This window comes from Falco cherrug, chromosome 6, assembly GCF_023634085.1.
Source record: "Falco cherrug isolate bFalChe1 chromosome 6, bFalChe1.pri, whole genome shotgun sequence".
NCBI classification, from domain to species: Eukaryota; Metazoa; Chordata; class Aves; order Falconiformes; family Falconidae; genus Falco; species Falco cherrug.
The window spans coordinates 21,197,441-21,216,563 of NC_073702.1; the positions used below are offsets into that span (position 1 = coordinate 21,197,441).

General features: G+C 37.3%; 1 protein-coding gene across 1 annotated transcript in view; it reads left to right on the top strand.

The window, feature by feature from the left end:
• Positions 1-19,123, top strand: part of CSMD1 (CUB and Sushi multiple domains 1) — a 1,210,443-nt gene that overhangs the window by 1,083,586 nt on the left and 107,734 nt on the right. The window contains exons 44-47 of the mRNA XM_055714855.1: positions 190-335; positions 2,683-2,763; positions 2,910-3,023; positions 15,912-16,100. Of these exons, the coding sequence (XP_055570830.1) occupies positions 190-335; positions 2,683-2,763; positions 2,910-3,023; positions 15,912-16,100 (530 nt within the window). The remainder of the gene's footprint in view (positions 1-189; positions 336-2,682; positions 2,764-2,909; positions 3,024-15,911; positions 16,101-19,123) is intronic.

Consider the following 19,123-nt stretch of genomic DNA (forward strand, 5'->3'; position numbering starts at 1 on the left):
AAAAAATACTCAGCTTTTAAGTTAGAGTGTTCTGTGTTGCTGGAAATAAAAACAAAACAAATTCATTTTGAATCATTAGGAAAAACCCTTTTTACAAAAATGTAACCTGCTATCCAGAGAAAATAGACTGTTAATTTCAATGTTAAATACAGCATTTTTTCAGTTGATCTTTTATGTTTCACTTCCTAGGGATGGTCCTGACCATAATTCACCTCAGCTGGGAGTTTTCAGTGGGAACACAGCTCTGGAAACAGCTTACAGTTCCACCAATCAAGTCCTTCTCAAATTTCACAGTGATTTTTCAACAGGAGGATTCTTTGTCCTGAATTTTCACGGTCAGTTTGCTTTATATCATTAACATCTAATTGCCACAATCAGTTAATGATTTTTTAAAATATTTCTTAACTCTGTGACGTACTGAATAATCTTAAATTTACCATGATTCATGGATTTGCTACTTTTTTTAAATAGCAATACAAATTAAATTCTAAAACCATGCATCAAAAAAATCTTAAGAATGTTAATTTGTGTTTTTAAATAAACTATGTTCTATGTTAAACATTGCTATCTAATATTGAGCTTTTACTTTTAAAAATATTTTGGCCAATGTATTAGTTAACTTACTTTTAACCTTCTGTAATAAAATTCTTCACCAGCTGACCATGGTCAGAAGTATTGATGGGATGCTGTGGAAGAGATGAACAACAGCTGGTATCCAGCAAAATACTTTGTTCAGAGTTACAGTCAGGGCTACAGGACATGCAAATTAGGCATCTAAATAAGAAGTGAAATGCTGAATTCTAGTTCTAGTTCTAATTCTGACTAATTCACCCAAATTATGTATATTAAATGGAAGATTGTTAGCCTTCTGGCCATAATTTAGAAAGATAGGGTGAATTAATTCACAAGGACAGGAGGAAATGCTACAGAAAGAGAGTACCTGAAGGTGTTTGTTTGCATGGAGAAGTGTTTACAAAACTGATACTCAAGAGTCTTAAATGTTTTTCTTGTCTGTGGTTTTCTCCTAAAAGAAGGGCATAAGGCATGTAACCTAAAGCACTTAACAGAGAAGCAAAAACTAAAGTGCTTGGCTTTAGTCATAATGCGGGGAACGTATAGCTCCCACATAGCAAGATAGTGCCTGAGAAGTTGGCTGTAGGGATGGTCAGTGAAAGCATTTTCCAGCCTTAAGCTGAAGGTATGTAAGCACGTAGTAAGTATTTCAGGGTTGACTTCAGATGATAAAAAGGCAAGATACATACTCTATCACAGTACATACTGCATTATTCTAGCAAGGGAAAAAAAGAGTGAATCTGCTTCTTTTTCTCTGTTTTCTTTTCTCAAGTGTTCCCCGGAAAAAATGGTGCTATAGGTGTATATAATAATAATTACATGAATGTGTTTGTGTAGATATATATATACACAGCAGGAACCGTACAATGCATTAGTACACAGGAAAACACACATGCTTTCTCATCCTTGACCTTGGAAACTCACTGTGGATGAAAAAAAATGAAACTCTCCATGGGTGAAAAACTGTCCATGATTTTTTTTCTCCTTGTGCAATTGCTTTACAGTGATGGGCTATAGAAACTTATGTGGAAGATAAGAGCTGATTCCCAATATTTTGTGTTTCTTTAGCTTCTTGAAAACAGCAGGTGGGTAGGACCGTCAAGTTACCAGGAGAATTTGTGTTCTTGACGGTGATTTAGTTCCATGAACAGGAGAGTTTTTCTATAGTATGTACAATCTGATCACAATCTTAAATCTCTGGTTTGGAGTTTTTACCCAGAAAAGGCTTCTTCAGCTGTTGTGTTCTATTCTGTTTTAGAAACATGTCAGTCATTGTACTGGTCACCTTCCTTATGAGATTGCTCACAACTTACTGAAAAAGATTTGAAAAGTAGAAAACAGACTATTTTAAAGGCATTCTGGTTTGTTTGTGGGGCTTTTTTTGAACTTACAAAATTATTATTACTACTACTACTACTGTGTGCTGCTGCTACTACTGCTGCTGCTGTTCCTTCTTAAAGTGAAGATATATATACCTGTATCCTGAGAGTAACTCCACGTATGCTTAAATTAACAATGAATATGACATGTCAGGTATGTGACAGGTAATTACAGATTTTCCAGGAAATCTAAATAATCTGTGATTTGTAACAATCAGCCCTATCACATGATGCAAAGGCAGACACTAGAAACTGCAGCTTTGTAGCTGCAAAAATCTCCTCATAAACATCACAACTGCATCAAATCCTACAATGGATCTATAGCTATCTAGGCAGTGTATTATACTATCTATACTGATAAATATATATATATATATATTTAGATATTATAGAATCATAGAATCGTTTGTGTTGGAAGGGACCTTAAAGATCATGTGGTTCCCATCCCTTTGCCATGAGCAGGGACATTCCAATAGATGAGGTGTCTCAAAGCCTCATCCAACCTGGCCTTGAACACATCCAGGGATGGGGCATCCACAGCTTCTCTGGGCAACCTGTGCCAGTGCCTCACCACCTTTATATAATGCTGTGACATTTAACTTGGAAAATGTAACTAAGACCATGAGGTTCAGTGCAGCTTTGGTAATTTGGAAAGTGTGAATAGGAATTTTTTTGGTAAAATAATTCTTAACACACCATTATTTAACCTTTTTTTCACTTAAATTTGCAGCTTACCAGCTGAAGAAGTGTCAGCCTCCACCCACAGTTCCACATGCAGATTTGTTTACAGAAGATGATGACTTTGAAATAGGTGAAAAAATAGTATCTCCTTTTCTTTATGTTTTTACTTGAATTCTAATTACACTATTAATAGATTTCATTTTCCACCTGAGATTTTTGTATACCTCTGTTTCACGGTATTTTGGGGTTTAAGGTTTTTGTCAATAACTTTTTCAGGTGATTTTGTGAAGTACAAGTGCCATCCTGGTTTCACCCTTGTTGGGCAAGATATATTAACCTGCAAACTGAATGCACAGTTGCAGTTTGAAGGATCCTCTCCATTTTGTGAAGGTAAATATATGTTTGCATGGTCTGCATACCATTAGTATGCATCCTTTTTTATTTTCCTGTACATTAACCAAAAGATATTTGGGTGCTGTATTTTCATTATTTTTCAAAAAAAAAGTTTCCATTTATTTCTTCAGTGTCTAAGAAGTGCACATGTTTTCAAATTCGTCCCTAAAATTTTTGCACAGTCTTTAGAATCAAGAGACAAGCAGCATTACCTATTTAACTATACCATTAATGAAACACCGGTTTCTAAAATTAATTTCAATTATTTAATATCGTTTCATGTCAAACAAAGTATTTCTTTTCATCCCTGAATAGTTTTAAAAATATGTATTTAAATTAAGCTTCAAACTAAAGTAAGAAGTTATTCTTTCTGCTTTCACAAATATGGTGACACTGTATGTCAAAGTCACATGAAAAATATGTTCTAAAATAATAAGTGGCAAATTTAAATTCATGGAAGCACTAAAAATCTTTCAATTATTAATACTATGTTTATAATATACAGTATTTCTAACAAGAAATTTAAAAAAATGAATAGAAATAATGTTTAGATGTTCATTCATACACAGTTTGCTCATCTTCATGGAAAACAAGTATATCTTGAATATTTATACCCAGTCCTCCAAATTGTGTTTTTCAACAGGTACTGTTGGTTATTTTGTCTTTAGTTTGGTTTAGTTATTTAAATAGTGGATGGCAAAAAGGTTTTGAAATATTGAAAAAGCGATCAAAAAATCATCTGTAGAATTTTGTCCTGAAGTACCTCAAATTTTTCTGGAGAAAAAAATTAATTATTGATGAGATACCATCATTGAAATTGTAAGGAAGTCAGAAAGTGATCTGAATTTATCATATTTATAACATAGTAACCAAGATTAGCTTTGATCTATAATATCTAATTATGGATGTAGCATCTTCCATATCCATGACCACCGACAACCAAGTTTTTACTCCTCCACTTTCTTAACTTGTGTATAAAATAATCGGGATCTGTCATGGACTGAGAGACATGGATTCCATAGGAAAGGAAAGATTCAGTATTCATTTCAGGACTGTCACCATAAAATACACAAAAATAATCATAAAATTTTGTTTCTGTATCTTTCTTGATCAAATAACTCAATACTTACTGATCTATTTCTCTGTTCCCGCTGTGATATTTTAGTAAGGATTGTACTACAAATCTAGTTTTCAATTATAAATTGATAGTAACAGCAGTAACTTAACTCTTGACTGTGTCAATTAGAGTGTAAATAAAAAATGAAAGCCAAAAGTAAACTGAACAATTATTGTGAAAATTACTTAGGAGCTTCTGATAATGATTAGCCGTCTGTTAAGCACGGGGGAGTAGTTTATTTCCAACAATTATTGCAGATGCTGTGGAATCTAGTAGCTTTCTCTGACGGTAGCAATGCTTGGTTCTTTGCAGTCCTTTGAGACACTGTACATTGTGGTGAGTTGACCCTGACTGGACACCAAGTGCCTACCAAAGCTGCTCTATCACCTCCCTCCTCAGCTGGGCAGGGGAGAGAAAATCTAACGAAGTCTTGTAGGTCAAGGACAGGGAGATCACTCAGCAGTTAACGTCATGGGCAAAACTGACTGGACTTGGGGAAATTTAATTTCATTTATTGCAAATCAAATAACAGTAGGGTAATGAGAAAATAAAACCAAATCTTAAAACACTTTTCCCCCCACTCCTCCCTTCTTCATGGGCTCAGTTTAACTCCTGAATTCTCTACCTCCTCTGCCTGAGTGGCACAGGGGGACAGGGAATGGGGGTTGTGGTCAGTTCATCACACACTGTTTCTGCTGCTCCTTCCTCCTCACACTCTTCACCTGCTCTAGCAAGGAGTTTCTCTCGAGGAACGCAGTCCACCAAGAGCTTCTCCAGCATGGGTCCTTCCCACGAGCTGCAGTTCTTCATGAACTGCTCCAGTGTGGGTCCTCTCCATGTGGTGCAGTCTTTCAGGAGCAGGCTGCCAGCAAACCTGTTCCAGCGTGGGGTCCTCTGTCCACAGGTCCAGAGACCCTGCCAGGAGCCTGCTCCAGCATGGGCTTTCCACAAGGTCACAGCCTCCTTCAGGCATCCACTTGCTCCAGCATGGGGTCTTCCATGGGCTGCAGGTGTATATATGCTACACTGTTAACTCCATGGGCTGCAGGGGGACAGCCTTGCCTCAATGTGGTCTTCAAGACAGGCTGCAGGGGAATCTCTGCTGCAGCACCTGGAGCCCCTCCTGCCCCTCCTTCTGCACTGACCTGGGTGTCTGCAGAGTTCCTCTCACATATTCTCGCTCCTTTCTTCTGGCTGCTGCTGCATATTCCCCACCTTCTTAAATACATTATCCCAGAGGTGCTACCACCATTGCTGATGGGCTTGGCCTTGGCTTGTAGCAGGTCTGTCTTGGAGCCAGCTGGCATTGGCTCTATTGGACATGGGGAAAGCTTCTGGCATCTTCTCACAGAAGCCACTCCTCTTGTCCCCCTGCTACCAAAACCTTGCTGTGCAGACCCAATACATAGATGAATACTAATAGTTCTGTACTTAGCTCGCAGACTTTCTAGATTTTGTGATTTTCTTCCCTCTCCTGTGTTTATTATTTATTGTTTTTCAAAACTACCCTATATATTAAAGTTACTAGAATGTTACTGTTTTATAAGGTGTTCCTAATTGATTATTAGGAACATCTTTACTACACATGGGTTTTTTTCATTGAAAGGATTGAATAGCACAATTCCAGTTAAGGAGTAGGAGTAGGTTTTACCACCTAAGTTAAAGTATTTCAGTCTTGTATTATTTTAATATGAATACAGCAGAAACTTTATAGGGAGGACATAAAAATAATCTGATAACAAAAAAAAAAAAGAAGCCATTGGAGTCCTTCCAATGAGCCTTGGAGAGACAGAAGACAATGGAACTGGAGGCATTAAAGATTCTGGCACAGTTATTTTGGACAGATGGATGAGTTTCTTTAGATAACTTGGGCTGCAACCGATTTCCTTTCTTCAAACGAGTTGTATCTTTAAATATATTTAATTTTCCTTTCTGGAAATTATTTGGTTTTATTCTTATCCAGCCTCTCCAATAACTCTTGTTTGTCTACGTGATTTATTAGTATGGACATAAATGTTGAACTGAATTCCTATTTAATGAGAACACCCTTGCTTATATTTATGAATATATTTATATCATATAAAATATTGATAAATCATTTAGAAGTTGTGTTTCTAATCATCATCTTTGTGGTGTTTACTTTTAGATAAATATATGAAAAGTACTCAGGTTGCACTCTGAAAACCTAAGTGTCTGTATGGGATAAATACATATTCCTGAATCAGACCAGAAATCCTATATACCAGACTATTTATGGAGTATTCAGTCTCTGGCACTGGCCAGTAATGATTTTCTAATGAAGGACATAAGATCTTTGCAAGCGTGTAGTTAATTAAGGCCTCCACCCAGCTGTAGCTAAGCCACTCCTAAGCTAGCAATGTTTTTTGTATTTTGAATCCTGTAGGGCTGTTTCTTCAGTGGATATATTCAGTTCCCATTTTGAATCCATGTAAATGCTTTAAATCCACAAAATTTTGTGCAGGAAGTTGCACAATATATTTATTTAATATGTGAAGATGTTTCTCTGTCTGCTTTGAACTTGGCACCTGATGTTTTCGCTTCATGTCCTCTAGTTCTTATGAGGAAAAAGACAGTAATGATTTGTTCTCTATTCAATATTTATGGCATGATGCTATAGACCAGAAGATATTTAATACCTTTAATTATTCTTGTCATCCTTCTCCAATACCATTTCCAATTCTACTCTTACTTTTTTTTGAGGTGATGTGGTAATACTATCTGATCCTAATAGAACTGGGAAAAAATGCTACTTGCTATGTAATTTGCATATTGCATTTCAAACTAATTTTTTTACTGCCTTCTTATATTACTGCATTTTACCTGTAGTTCATGATTGTTTACATTGTCCTTTTGGATCAGCTTTACATTTTTTAAAGATGACAGAAAACTTCCTTCTCTTCAGCTGTGCCACTGTGTTGTACGAGGCAAGAAAAATATTTATACGGTAGAAGGCCAGGTTCTAGGATACTATATACAAGTATGATAACTTATCTGACAGGCAAGAATAATCAATCTTAGTGACCACTTTTACATCATTTTGAATGGAGAACCTCCAGAGCAGCTGTAATTGAACCACATAATACTTTTCTTATACTGCCCTTTTGCTTCCTAACTGGTCTGTCTTGGGATATTATAATGCTTGGTACCATGATAGTTTGCCAGGTATTGTCTAATGTGCAGAGCCCTAGGCACCCTACATAACATAGTCTTAATGTGCATGAATTTATATTTATCAGTAGTTGACTATTTGTGACTTGTGTTTATACACTTGGAATCTCTGCTTTGATCCTATCTGTATATCCTCTTGCTACAAATTTATTTCCTTTTTAAATTGCTTTTGGGAAATTTAGAGATGTAAAATAAAGCATGATGAGCATGACAACAGCAAGAAATACTCCTGTATTAGTCACAAAATTTGACATACTAAAACAGGTAATTGGCATTCACTGTAAAGTAGAGATCTCTAATCTGGCTGCTCAAAACACTTTAATTGGAGAGGTGATGTGATAATATTATCCTAGTGTGCTGATGATATTTCTGAATCAAAAGTGAAATCAAAGATGGAGACATCAGAAGTAGTATTAGAGTTAACTCAAGAAGCTTAGTCAGGCCTTCCTCAAAACAGCCAAATCAGATTTCTCCGAAAGCCATGTTAGGTAATATGTTTTTCAAAACAAGGAAATGATAAGTGTGTTATTCTGTCCTGCAGAATTCCTTTTCTTTTGACACTGCCTCACCACACGCAATGACATGCAACTGTCTAACATAAAGATCTTTGTTATTTCCTGTTGTTTTTTCTGTAAGCGTTGCCTATATGTATGAATTTATGCAAACTAACAAGTAACTGCTCAGAATTGACATGTGCAACAATATGATTAAAAATGAACGTAAAATAGATTGTCTATGTCCTCCAATATGTCTAAAGCAGTTGTTCTGGGCTTTTTAAATATTTATTCCAGTTATCATTCCAAAGCATTGTACAATAGCTAATTTTCAGTTTCATGGGATATACTTAGAAGTAAATGATAATTACATATTTTCCTGGGCTCAAGAGTCTAATTCTGTGTTTTGCAGCTCAGATTTTCTTGATTGGTAAACTTCACATCAATACCTAAACTTCTAAATGTATAGGGAGTGGAATCACTCTGTAACTTAGGTGACAGAAGACAGTCCAGGAGGTATTAAATAAAATACTGAATAATATGATGTTATTGTGTTAATTGATTAACAAATACAAGAAACAGTATTAACTGTGGAATACGTATGCCTCAACGGAAGCAATTTGTCTGACATTGTATTTAGTAGTATTTTGTTTGAAATATCCTGGTAAAGGTGAGAGCTAATATGGAAAAAAAGGGTCCAAACTGCAGATTTTTGTTGACACCCGTTGATTGCATAATACCAAGAAAATAGCAATATGGAGTTTATTATTATTCAAATGAGAAATATTAGTTGTTAGCGGTACTGGAAGATGGATGAGCCATTGGTTTTATAGAGCAAGGTGAATCAGTCTCACTGTCTCAGTATCTCAATTTTATCTCTTTAAATATATGTTAACCATAGTTAACCTTGTTCTCACCAACGAGGAAGAGCTCATGGAGAATGTGAAGCTCAAGGGCAGCCTTGGCTGCAGTGACCATGAAATAGTGGAGTTCAAGATCCCTAGGGCAGCAAGGAGGGACCACAGCAAGATCACTGCCCTGGGCTTCAGGAGAGCTGACTTTGGCCTCTTCAGGGATCTGCTTGCTAGAGTGTCATGGGATAAAGCCCTGGAGGGAAGAGGGGCCCAAGAAAGCCAGTTAATATTCAAGGATCCCCTCCTTCAAGCCCAGGACCAATGCATCTTGACAAAGAGGAAGTCAGGGAGAAGCACTAGGAAGCCTGCATGGATGAAAAAGAATGAACAAGCCTAAAGAGGGTGGGAGTGAGGATAGGTAGCCTGGGACAAATAGAGGGAAATTGCCCAAGGAGCCAGGGAGCTAAAGCTCTGATATCAGTAAATCAGGCCAGGTGCATTAAGGGCAACAATAAAAGATTCTATAGGTATTTTGGTGATAAAAGGAAGACAAGTGAAATTGTGAGCCATCTCCAGAAGCAAGCAGGAGAGCTGGTTACCTGGGACATGGAAAAGGCTGAGGTGTTCAATGACTTTTTTGCCTTGGTCTTCATGGACGAGTGGCCCAGCCATACCACCCAAGTCACAGAAGGCAAAGGCAAGAACGGGGACAATGAAGAACTGTAGGAGAAGATCAGGTCCAAGACCATCTAAGGAACCTGAAGGTGTACAGCTCCATGGGACCTGATGAGATGCATCTCATCAGGGTCCTGCTGGAACTGGCAGATGAAGATCAAATCATATTTGAGCAGCCATGGCAGTCTGGTGAAGTTCCTTCCCATGGACTGGAAAAGGGAAACATAACCCCCATTTTTAACAAGGCAAATAAGCAAGACCTGGTGAAGATGAGTTTGCTAGGGATACACTGTGCCTGACAAATTTGTTGGCCTTCTACAATGGGGTTGCAGTGTAGGTAGATGAGGGAACAGCAACCGCCATCATTACCTGGACTTCTGCAAAGCACTTGACACTGTCCCAAGTTGCATCCTTATCTCTGGAGAGACATGGATTTGATGGATGACCACTCAGTGGACAATGGATTGGCTGGATGGTTGCACTCAAAAGAGTTACAGTAATGGCTTGATGCCCAAATGGAGACCAGTAATGAGTGGTGCTCCTCAGGGGTCTGTATTGGGACCAGCACTGTTTAACATCTTTGCCAGTGACATGGATCCTGGGATCAAGTGCACCCTCAGCGTGTTTGCCAACAACACCAAGCTGCGTGGTGCAGTCAACACACTGGAGGGAAGGGATCTCATCTAGAGGGACCTAGACAGGCTTGAGAGGTGGGCCTGTGTGAACCTCATGAAGTTCAACACGGCCAAATGCAAGGTCCTGTATGTGGGTCAGGTCAGTCCCAAGCACAAATACAGGTTGGGCAGAGAATGGATTGAAAGCAGCCCTGAGGAGAAATACTTAGGGGTGCTGGTGGCTGAGAAGCTCAGCATGGCCTGTCAATGTGTGCTTGCAGCCCAGAAAGCCAACCGAATCCTGGACTCTATCAAAGGAAACGCGGCCAGCCAGTTAAGGGAGGCGATTCTTTCTCTCTGCTCTTGTGAGATGCCATCTGGAGTACTGCATTCAGCTCTGGAGACCCCAAGATAAGGACATGGACCTGTTGAAGCAAGTCAAGTGGAGAGCCACAGATATGATCAGAGGGTGGGAGCACCTCTTCTATGAAGACATGCTTAGAGAGTAGGTGTTGTTCAGCCTGGACAAGAGAAGGCTCCAGAGAGACTTTATTGCAGCCTCCCAGTACCTCAAGGGGGCCTACAATAAAGCCGGAGAAGGACTTTTTACAAGGGCATGGAGTGATAGGACAAGGGAGAGTGGCTTTAAGCTGGAAGAGGGTAGATTTAGATATGATATCAGGAAGAAATGCTCTACAGTGAGGGAGGCAGACACTGGAACAGGTTGCCCAGAGAAGCTGTGGCTGCCCCATCCCTGGTCGTGTTCAAACCAGGCTGGATGGGGCTTTGAGCAACCTGGTCTAGTGGAAAGTGTCCCTGCCCATGGCAGGGGGCTGGAACTAGATGATCTTTAGGGTCCCTTCCAACCCAAACCATTTTATGATTCTATGAGTCTTGTAAAATGTACAAGTCTAGTTTCCACCCTAGAGAATAAGTCATGTAATCAGCAGCTAAGGTATACTGGGGGGAGGTGAGCGAGTAATTCATTATGGTGGAGAAAGAGAGCCAGCAAAGGCTGACAGGATGAGCGTTGCCAATTTGCTACATAACCCCTCAGTGCAGCCAGCCTCCCAAACTGTAAAGAAGTAATACACTGTCTGCCTTCCCATGTCCCTGAACTACTCTAGAACGATTCCTCTTATAAGTCCCTGTGGTATGTCTCCTGTGGATGGTTGAGGCTGGAAGGAACTTCTTGTCCAAGGACTCTTAACCATAGGAAGTGAATCTTGGCTATAAGAAGAGTTAGAGCTATAGCTTGCTGTGTAAGGAGATTTGGCCACTTCTGCTCTAGCACAGGAGAGGCAGTGAGGTATTTACAGCTTAGAAAGACATAAGCGTTTCTTTTTTACGTGAATTTTTTGCTCTAAGAATATGCTGAGGGAGGCTTCACAAGACACTGCGTTTGTCTCAGTACCACAGAAAAAAATTCCATATCCTCTTTCCCCCTTTGTGTTACTATGTGCACTGATTTGTATTAGAGAAATGTGGTTTTTTTTCACAAAAACGGTACTACTTCTTTTTGGAAATTGTAACTCCAGTAAGTGAATACAATAGAATATATGGAAGAAAGAATTCCTACAGCAATCCTGCATTGATCTGTTTCTTGTTGTGTACATGTGATGATTTTTTCAAGGAAAACCGTTAAGCTATTGATTTTTCCTATTCACCCACCAAAAAAAAATGTTCTTAATTGCAAAACAACATCATACTTTTCCTCAATTATGAGAGAAGGGCATGAGGAAACATCTGCAAAAGGCACATTTTGCCCTGTGGTAAATTAGTTTCAGGTCCCTTCTCTAAGAGTCAGCTGTGAGGAATGAGAAAGCTAGCAGCACTCTTTCTCTGTTATTGATAACTTCTACCTGCTTTTTAAAAGAACAAAGGTTTTGTTGTTAGTTTTTCAAACATAGCAAACAGGCTAGTTCCTTGACTTTTTTTCTGCTTCTGTTTTTGTCTCTGATGTCCCTTGTAAGAAAAAATAGATGATCTAAGAGCAAAGCAGGTAAAAGAAAAAGGCAGGAAAAGTAATTTCTGTGGGGTTTTAATATTTTTTTTTTTTTCTTCTTCCTGGAATTTCCTAGTCCTGTCTCTCTTTCTTTTTGCAGACTGTTTTTACAGTGGGAAATTCTCATCTGGAACATTGTTGGAGGTTTCTGAGACGCTCACAGTCAAGGTGTCTGTGCTTTCTTGGGTCGATTTTCTGTCTTCCTATTCTATGACATCTTTTTTTCCCAAAGGAAACTAGCAATTTTCACTTCTCTGGATTGGTGACTTTCCTCTAATTTATCATTGCATTTATTTCCCTGGCTCCATTTCTTTCATATTCTTGCAGTGAGTTTCTTGAGTTAGTGAAGAGTATCTCAACACTTTATGACAGTGTTCTGTGGGTTACTGTAGTGATCTCAGGGTTTTCAAACTGTAATTTTGAATCTTATTCTTAGTTTAAAATCCTCCATCCCAGATTCCAAAAGCGTCATATACTCCAGTAAGTTAATACAAGTTCATGCAGCCTGTTCTTAAGAACTTTGGAATTTATTTCTCTTTGGAAATTATACTTGTGGAAAATGAACTGGAAGAGCACCTATATAAAGTGCTGTGATAATAACCTTTCAGGTTTACCCAACTGTAAAATTTTCTGGAAGAATGTACCATCACACTTCCCATTTTATGAGATCACCTGGCTTTAGTTTTGTCTGGACTTATCTGTGTAATATCCAGATATTTTGTTTGCAGGCTCCAAATCTAAATGGCTATTAAATATTTGTTTCATGATTAATTTGACCAAAGGTCATTTCCATAACTCCCTCAGATGCTGAGGAAAACCAGGCAACAAAAGGGAGTGGTATCCTCACCATCTCTGCTGTTAGTTTTTAGATTTGGGATGTTTACTAAAAACCATTCCAAAGGTACTTGCAACAATCCAGTCTCGTCATTCCAAGTGTCCTGTGCTTTGCAACAACATTTTTGTTATGTTTAGTTGATTGTAACAATTTCTTAAGGTATAGCTTATACAGAGAGGTGGTAATATTCCAGTGCTGAAAAGAATCACGGTGTCTTGCTGTGAGAAGTCTGACAGCATTACTGATTTCTCCAGGGTACTTGTAATTTATGACTTTGAAGACCAGCTCTGAATCCACATGTTTCTCAGAGATGCTAATGAAGCCAATACTGCCTCAGTAAAAGCCATTTTATTTGCTTAAAAAGTCTTAGAGCATAAGCAAATAGTACTGTGGGGTAAAGCAGGTTGTGGAACCATGTCATGTCAGCTAGTCTTTGTCACTGATGAGCACTTGTTAGTGTATGTCTCACGGGAAATGCCGTGTGGCTAGCCAAACTTTTGTTCAGGAATAAGTCCCGTGTATTTAACTAAGGGTAAATAGTTATTGCTATTTATCTGATAATACGTTTCTGCCCAATGATGTTCTGTGATAATTTGCTGTTTTACTTGTACTTTCTGCAGATTCATGAGTCAGAGTGCTTGTTGGCTCTATTTCCTCAAGGTGTTCTTCTCTTATGCTGAAGAATATAGGAAGTGAAATTAACAGTGTGTTTCATTTTAAAATAATGAGAAAGTGAAGATTAAATGTCATTAAATATGTGCAATGCTGTATTCCTACACAGAAGCTCATGTGAAATTTCTGGGTGTAATTTGTGAAAAATACAGGTGTTTCTATCTCAAAAGACAATCACTGAATTAAAATTGTCAAAAGGATTCTTACTACTTTATATATCATTATCCCATAGAGTTTCCCTCTCTTAGGATGTAGTCTATGAAAAACAGCTTTACCTCTCAGAGATAGTCTGTTACAGCCAGTACTGTCAATTGGTAGCAGAAAGGGAGACATGCCAAGGAAAAATTTGCTTGCCGGTTTTCCCCAGCCCACACCTTGTTTCCCCTGCTTAACGGTATATTCTCACTTGTATATTACATCCCTCCCTTTTACAGGCTGACATTTGTCTCTCTGACTGAAGCAAATTTTTAGCTAAGCAAGGTGAGAGGGAGGAAAAGAGGTTTTCAAAAATCGAATATTTCTTCCTGAATTTGCTAGCATGATAATGCTACATATTCTCCAGCTGATTAGAGCAGACTGAAGAAGAAAAGATTATGACAAAAATTACTAATAAGTAGTTTTTACTTTTTCATGCTTTCCCCTCTTATATGCCTAAATAATTGGAGTGGCTTTTAGATGTGTGATTTAAAAATTATGCTGTAGTATTAAAAAATCACAATTGAAGAAAAATCACCCTGTATTTTGTGCTGAAGGCTCACCTTATAACTTAGATTGAGGGAAGTCTTGGAACAGTCAGAAAACTGTTCTGCTTTTTAGTTTCTTTTTTCTAAACTTTGGTGCCATTGATGAATTGGTAATCCTCAGAAAATGCATTTGTAAGTTGCTTGAAACTCATCTCTTTCTCACATGATGTACTGTTATTGAAAATATTCTAAAGAATCTGGGACAGTGAATGGAACACTGTATTGTCCACTTTCTCTTACCTTCCACATGCAAGTACATGTACACTTTCTCTTACCTTCCACATGCAAGTCTGGAAAATTGTGTTTAGGTTAGAGAAAGCACAAGAATAAGCCAGCTTCTCAAAGGTAAAGGTTTATGCACTATGTGGGAAAGTGATGGTTAATTTATACATGAATTAATGGATAAAATTCCTATTTTGTTTGTACTGTTGCTTCTGGTGGAGGGTTCAGATTTGTCTCCAGTGTATGGAACAGAAGGTAAAGACTGGCCATCTTTTATAAAATACAATTTCCTCCTCTACCAGTATGCTTAATTTCTCTGAGAGGACAATTAAAGATTAAGTCCTGACACTGTTTTCCAGAAGTTTACAGCAAAATTCTTCTTGACTGCAACTGAACCTAAATTTCACCTCCAAGTTTGTAAAAGGCCACCTAAGGGGAATGGTCCAGTTTTTAATACTTGTTTCACATAGTTATATGTGAGTTTTCCCCTTTAACATATTTTCACTCTGACAATTTTTCCTCTGTTGTTATGTTTTTCACCTTTCCTGTAACCTTTAATTTATGCAAGTACTTGGGTACTGTGCTAGACAGTTTCCAGGAGTGCATTTCTGTCAAGATACATTTGTGAATCTTACACAGAAAACATTGTTAAAATGCACATATATTATGAAACTCTGGACAAAAATGTATCAGTCTTCAACAGCAAACAGACATGAAAGATCAGTCCTGCATGAAAGGCAAAATGTTAAAGAAAAACAGTGACCAAGAAAAGAATTTCTTAATCAAATCCAGTATTTAGGATATAAAATTTACAGCATTTTAATGTAGTGTACTCATTGTCATATGCAGAAATCATAAACGCCTAGGAATACCAGATGAAACTGTTTATATAATGGTATGAGTTTGGAGTATAAAGTAACAGGGGAAGTGGTTGCTTAGAAGGTCTTTGGTGATTTGGAGGATGCTGTGTTGAAAATAAACACTTTGCACAAAACGTGTGTGCTTTCAAATGATCTGGGGTGCCTAGAAGTTCCAGTATGTTTTCATGTTCATTTAACTGACTTAGTTGTTAAAGGTGGGTGGTTTTTTTAAGACTCCAATAGAAGACAGTTTCCAAATAAAAATTTTTACCAGGACTTTTACTTCACCTGTTTGAATGATCACAGCAGCATACATGAGTCTCTTTTCTGTAAACCCTTTGGGATGAAATATTTCTGGATTAATGCTTTACCATAATTAGTATCCTGTTCCATAAATGCAAGGTTTATAAAGGTGGTCCTGTTTTCCTGTTTGTGCTAAAGGGATCTTTATTGTTCCTTCCACCTGGAATGTGATTTTAACATGTTTTCTTCTGGAAACTGAATATGAAGCATACATATATCTGAAAAACAAAACTACTTTTTTTCACAAAAGGAAACACTTTATTTCATTGCTATTGTTGTTGTTTTTCTTGTGTCCTTTGTAGCACAATGTCCAGCAAATGAAATCCGTACAGAATCATCAGGAGTGATCCTTAGTCCAGGATACCCAGGCACCTATCCCAATTCTCAGACCTGTTCTTGGACTATAAAGGTTGAGCCAGGATATAACATTTCCATCTTTGTAGAAATGTTTCAAAGTGAAAAGCAATTTGATGAGCTGGAAGTATTTGATGGTAAGAGAGATTTGTATTCTGTCTAACCACAAAAGAACAAATACTGGGTTGAGCGGGACTTGATTTCCAGTTATTGGTTTCATAATGCAGTGATACATCTGAAACTTAAACCATAGTCCAGTATTCCTATTACTTTTTTCTTAAATGTAGATCTGTTAGCCAAAGAAGATTTTTATAGATGTATTCAAGACAAAGAAGCTTTTAAATATTCTTAGGTATTGTTAGAGGTGAAGCAGTAGCAGCTACAGCACCCCTGTGAAAGTCAACACATTTTCTGTTTCCTGGGAAGTGTATGGAGATGTCTGAAAGGAGATGTTAACGTGCTGGTTTGTAATGGATCTTTTCTGGTGAGGAAATATTTTGGGGTTATAATTTCATTTGTCTAATTTAATAAAATTTAGTCTAAGTACTCAAATTTGAATCCGAATACCCAGTCTACTTTCTCCATAGCATGGCAGAACTGGTGCTGCACATTGTTTGAATATACCTCTATTAAAGTATTTGACCATCTGTTTAGGGACAAGGAGTGGAGAAATGATAAAACCTCAATTTCTAGTGTTACTCACAGCAGCACCTCTCAAAGGGCCCTGTATAATTTACATTCTATTCTTATTTTCTGCTGAATTCTGAGCTTATTATTACTTGTTCTCTTGCCATTGATTGATGAGAGGAACTAGTCCCTGATTGTTAATATATTTTTATTCATTTGCAGACCATTATCGTATCTTCCCTCATTAACCAAGAATACATGATAACTATGATAGAACTAATTAGTATTCACAATGGGAGTTTCATAACATGAGAAATATTAAAAGGTCCTATCTTTTGAGGTATCTTGCTCTAAGTATTTTTCTTAAGTAGTAGTTTTTTAATCTCTAAAATTATTAAATTTTGTTCACTTTTTGATAACAGCATTCTAAAAAAAAAAAACCCCACAATATTTTTCATTGTTTTTAAAATGCAAGTTCATTAGCATTTTTTGTTTGTTTCTTTATAACATGTGTTGGCCCATGTCAGGTGAGTGGAGGAAGTAGACTGAAAAAATATATTAAGACTGACTTTTCCTCCACTCTGCTTTTTATGACAATATGTAGTGTGCCTGGAACTTTTCTAGTGGCCTGATCTTTTTGTTTTCTTTTTGTTTTGAAAAATTCCATTGAAACTGCTTAATGTTCCTGATGAAGATTTTTGCTTTCTTTCTTATGCATTTAAATGTAGTGGAACCAGATTATCAATAATAGATCTGACAGAAGGCTTGTCAGTTACTACATTTTTAAGCATTGTCATTTTGTGACATGAGATCACATTCTTACAAATTCATCTCTAGTGCAGCTTTATTGAAGTAATGTTTTCTACCACCTACCAGCAAATTTAAATGAGAAAGATAATGGTGTATTTATAACCTCTCAGTACAGTGCCATGTAGAGATTCCTAAGCTAGCTCTTAACAAGTTGATACTTAAATATGCCACATTACACTGCCTTGCAGAGATACTTGCTTTGTCCCTGTAGCCACATTAGCAATGTGATTTGCCAAGCTAATTAGTTCCACGTCTCAGCATGAGGAGTTTGTTGGGGCAGAAGGCAATGCTGATGTGGCTATACTGTTTCCAGTGACAGATGTAACTGACTAGCTTGTTCAGAGCTAGCTTAGGTATTTCCCTGTGTTGCTGCATTTTGCAACAAATATATGTCGTATCCTGGGACCTTGTGTGGTCCAAACCAGCATACCTTTATTTAGATTAGTAGAACTGCACTGATCTACACCAGGAAAGATGTGTCACCAAACTTTATGCAGAAACTATATAGAAACCGGCAAGACTTTTAAAGAAATAGTATTTGCTAAGACACAGGTCTCTGATTACTTTATAAGGCAGCTTTGGACTGCAAACCAAAATAGTAACTACACCTAATTGACTACATTGCAAATTATGATGCTTCAGCAGCTGGATGATGATCAGCATAGGCATCCAGTCAATGAGACCACCCCGGTCAGCTGGGAGCAATAAACCCATTAGCCATTCCCATTTATCAGTCATACTCTTAGGAAATCCTATCTATATTCTAAACCAGAGAAGCCATAAATGTACCATGAATATAATTATTAAAGGCTTTTGAACTTGAAAACACTGTATTCGGGCTACTTACACTAGATAGCATTTATTTAATACAGCAAATATTCTTTGACTATTTCTTTTTTCTCACTGAAATAAAACAAAATAAAAAATCTTCTGTCATTGAAAAGAGATGGAAATGTCAACTTTTACCTAATATCCAGAGAAGCATCATACGACAGGTCAGCACAGCAGAAGTTGAGTTTTTATTTCCTTATATAGACAAACTTTGAAATAATAATAGAAAAATCAGACTCAAGAACACCTAAGTCATGCTGGTGACTTTCCTGAACATCATCTGAAAAGCTGCCTGCTAGGTAAGGTACAGAAAGTGAAACTCAACTTCAGGAAAAACAAAGCAAACTAAAATGCATTGTATCATTCCTCTGATTTCCCAATGGTGAAAAAATACAGTGTGGCATGTGATGGTGCAAACTAACTTCGTGATCACTAATAAGGAAAGATTCTCATCTCTTTGTATGTAGTTGATCTTTGTAATTGTACTCTTTTAGCCCCTGTATTTGAGAATTTTGAAAGAACATATACATTCTAAACTGTAACTAGTAAAGTGTATTAAACAGATTTTAAAAAACCCAGGGTGAAGCACAAAGAAACCAATTGAATTGTCATGTTTTAAATAATTTTTTAAAGCTAAAATAGGAACTGACCTCAGCATTCCTCATCATTTACCCTACACTGTAATCATCAAACACTAACTCCCTAATATGAATAACAAACAAGACACAAAGCTTTTTGATGAGGGCATGCTGGGCAGCCTGAGCCTAAAGCTATGCTTATTTTTTCTTATTTTGTATATGTATTTGTTAGAATTTCTTATGTAATTATTATTTAGTTGTAGTGTTGTCATTATGGTGACTGAACTGCAGTTCCTAGTAACTGGGATGTCTTA